General features: G+C 33.8%; 2 protein-coding genes across 4 annotated transcripts in view; one reads left to right on the plus strand and one right to left on the minus strand.

The window, feature by feature from the left end:
* The window catches only part of LOC117118816 (catenin alpha-2-like), a 16238-nt gene extending 15593 nt beyond the window's left edge, over window positions 1-645 (minus strand). The window contains exon 1 of the mRNA XM_033263527.1: window positions 493-645. The gene's annotated coding sequence lies outside the window, so the exon portion shown is untranslated. The remainder of the gene's footprint in view (window positions 1-492) is intronic.
* Window positions 646-896: 251 nt separating this feature from the next.
* The window catches only part of LOC117118815 (epididymis-specific alpha-mannosidase-like), a 21179-nt gene continuing 18456 nt past the window's right edge, over window positions 897-3619 (plus strand). For 2 of the 3 annotated variants that reach the window (XM_033263523.1, XM_033263524.1), the window contains exons 1-3: window positions 897-1116; window positions 2392-2532; window positions 3070-3181. In XM_033263523.1, coding sequence (XP_033119414.1) covers window positions 952-1116; window positions 2392-2532; window positions 3070-3181 — 418 coding nt within the window. In that variant the 5' untranslated portion in view covers window positions 897-951. Of the gene's footprint in view, window positions 1117-2391; window positions 2533-3069; window positions 3182-3619 lie in introns of those variants that run through there. The other variant, XM_033263525.1, reaches the window with a different exon arrangement.

Here is a 3619-nt window from a genome sequence, read left to right on the forward strand (position 1 = left end):
GTGGGGGGGGGGGGGGGGGGGGGGGGGGGGCGGGTGCTACTATTAATACTACAAATTACACTTATCTTGGTTGTGAATGTGTGTGATGAATGCAACACCTGGAATCAGGAATTAATCGTGTTGTGATCGTGTTTCAAATTATTTTTACAAATAGGCCTAGGCCTAGCCTAGGCTTACTGTACAATCAATCAGTAACCAGGATTTTGTAAACTGATATCTTTACACCAGTCTCAACAAGACTAGATGAAGCCTAGCCTAGTACAGTAGTGGAATAGGGTAGCTAGCTAGCCTAACTAGGCATCTAGGCCTAGGGGGCCTAGCCTAAGCCTCTAACCAATCAATATATAGGACTGGCCCTATAGTATACTGGCTAGGCCCAGGCTAGGAATGGATTTATTTTGAATGCGAAACGAGTCATGAAAGGACAATATCAAGCCTAACTAAATGTTAACAATCGGACACAACGTTGTTCATGATTCTGATTATACATACCGTCTTTAAATCTTAAAACCTGTGGAAATTATGTGTTTTTTCACTCCTTGAATACAGTAAAACAGGGAGTTTCTTCGATAGATTTACTTCCGGTTGTTTAATGACGAGCAGTTCACCTCAAAATTCCGATTGGATTGGTAAGCGTCTAGTCCTTCAAATTACTGTCATGCCTCCCACTGAAACGTAAACATAAGTTATAAAATTGAGCTTTAAGCAGTATATATTAAAATTATAAGCAGCTAAATGCATACTTGAACTAAATTTGTGATTACTCAGTCAATTATCAAGTTATCAAGTTTATATTCAAATATATATTTAATGATAAATTTGTACTTTTAATGACCGATAACTATTTACTGGAATGGTATTTAAACAGGAATTGCTATAGAGGGCGTACTAACCAGCAGATGTAAACAAACAAAGGAGGAAGGCTGTAACTTTTTGTGAAAAGTTTTAAAAATGTTGTTACGTTCAGATAAGATTAATTTAAGCTTGTTCCTTCTAATATGTGTGTTTTTCAGAACAGATTGCACAGTTTCCAATGCAACAAAGGAAGCTGACAAAATCCAGGCATTTGTAATTCCGCATAGCCACATGGATGTTGGTTGGGTGTATACTGTAGAGGTACATCACTGTTGTTGAATTTAATAGGGTGACCTTTTTTTTAATTCCTATCTCTATATATTTCATTGCATTAATGAATTGCAAGTTTTCGTAAGTTGAGATGTTGAATAATGTCTTCTGAAAATTCATTCAACATTATTCAATTTTTATTTTTTTTTCACAATTATTTTCAATTTTATTCTTCTAAATTTAAATCTTCAAAATATATCTTGCAGTTATTTTAATAATATGGTTTCGTGTGTGTAATATAATAAACTAATTTAACATAAATTAAAAAATTGTAAGATATGCAGTTTATTTAGGCAAGACTATTTTTATACATTGTTTATAGAACTTATTTTTTATAATGAGCCATTGCAGGAGGGCAGAAAAAAATTATTGCTGTTTTATTTAAACAATGGTTTTGTCAGAAGTGGCAGAAGGAAAAATAAAAATTTCATTGATGAATAAAGAAAATGTGTGTGCGCAAGGTAAGTAATATTAAACAGGCTGCAGTGTTGTGCTTTTTGTGATTTGCTGGAGGTCCTATATCACATGATCGTAAGAATGTGATGTTACAATGTAATCTATTTAGTAAAATTTTATTTGAGATTGCGCGTATATCAACAGGGCTTGCTAAACAAGGTTAAAAAAAAAATGTTCACCTTATTTAAAATTGTAGGCTATAAGGAGCGGTAGCTGGCTAGTTTGCCTAAATAGTATTGGAATAAGATGCCTCTTCATTTTTTTTATTCCAGAAATCTTCCGATAGGGGAAAACAAGTCTACAGGGGGTCCAACATAGGGGGCTACATAAAGCATCCATCAGTCCGGTGTCTCGTAATGAAAAATTTTAGGATGCCATGGCCAAAAAATGTGCTGTTAAACTACATGGATTGGCATTCACAATAACTTTGTTTGGATCGGCCATCGGTCGATTCCAATGACCTCATCGTAGTGTTGGAAAATGGGCGTCCATTTTGTCTGACTGGGGAAATTGCAATCTCATACTAGTTGTCAAGTAAATCAAATTAAATAAAAGTTTGTCTTTTGAACAAATAATAATAACATAATTAGGGCAAATAGAAAAAGAAATTAAACCAATTTTTATACAATATATACTATTACAGACCAAATATAAACAGTCCCTCCCTCATGGATAAAAACAAAAGCGAAATAATCTACTGTTCCGGTTTAAAAAAAAAAACAAAAAAAACTGCCCTCCCTCATCAATTAAAAAAAAAAAAAGTGATCTAATAATTTTTTATATGTGCCCTTATCCTTTCCTATACTGTAGGCTAGTATGAGGGCTTATGCTGCAAATGTGTATACAACAGTGGTTGAAAATCTTGTGAGCCACCCAGAGAAACGATTCATTGCTGTTGAACAGGAGTTCTTTAGACTTTGGTGGAACAATGTTGCTAACAATACACAAAAGGTACTCTAAACATTAGTATATTAGGTCATGGTTTAGGCCTGCAATTTATTCTTCCGGAAATTTGAAGTTCTAAAGATCTGTCCACATTATCAAAGTTTATTATGTAATATATAAATGTGATGTGCCTATATATGGCCATGAGGATGTAATGTTACACCCAGATATGGTGTCACATAAAATTTGATTGTGGACAGCTTTTATAGAAAACTTTTTTATTAATTACTACCCGTATATTTTATTGTATGCTGTGTCAGGGGTCTCAACTAGTCTCCAACGTATTGCGGGAGTCTGCTACTGGTTCATTTTTAATTTGATTTGTTGATAAATTGTTTCTGATTAGTTTGAGGATAGTTTATGGGATAGTTTTCTCTCCTCTTTTTCAAAGCACTTTAAGATGATTTTTTATTGTGTAAGGCACGCTATACAAGTCCATTTTCATTCTGAAGTGGAAACTCCAAACACCCCTACTATGTGCCAATATGTTCTATATATTTTCTATCCAGGATGTTAAATTAATCATTTATGATTTGTTTCTAGGATAATGTTCACGACCTCATTGAGAAAGGTCAAATGGAGTTCATCATTGGGGGTCAAGTAATGAATGACGAAGCAGTGACCGAATATAGCGCAAATATTCAACAACTTACTGGTATGCAAATAATGTTTGCAGTGTCTTCAGAAAATGGTTTTAATGCTAATGAATATTAACATTATATAGATCATTAAAAATTAAACCATTATAAATGACCATTAAAATTGACCATGTGTTCTATTAAAATAGTTTTGTATTATTTTAAATACTGCACTGCCATCCATAACCTAAAAAATTGAAATATGGTGAGTTGCTCATTGAAAATAATCATTTTTTTTTTTTTTTGTGAATTTTAAAATTATATTAAGATACCCACTTGCGCTATTCAGTGAAAACATTGAAATCAAATTTTTGCATTCAAGCCAGGCTCTGGAGGGGGGCAAAAATTAATATGTTGTACAACTGACTTTTTCTAAGACACTGTAGTGGGTGTCTGATGAAAAACTCTTTAACCAGTGGCATATTTAGGGGGTGCGGGCGGGGTGGGGAGGAGGT

This window comes from Anneissia japonica, unplaced genomic scaffold, assembly GCF_011630105.1.
Source record: "Anneissia japonica isolate Jap-2015-1 unplaced genomic scaffold, ASM1163010v1 scaffold737_len1565949_cov176, whole genome shotgun sequence".
NCBI classification, from domain to species: Eukaryota; Metazoa; Echinodermata; class Crinoidea; order Comatulida; family Comatulidae; genus Anneissia; species Anneissia japonica.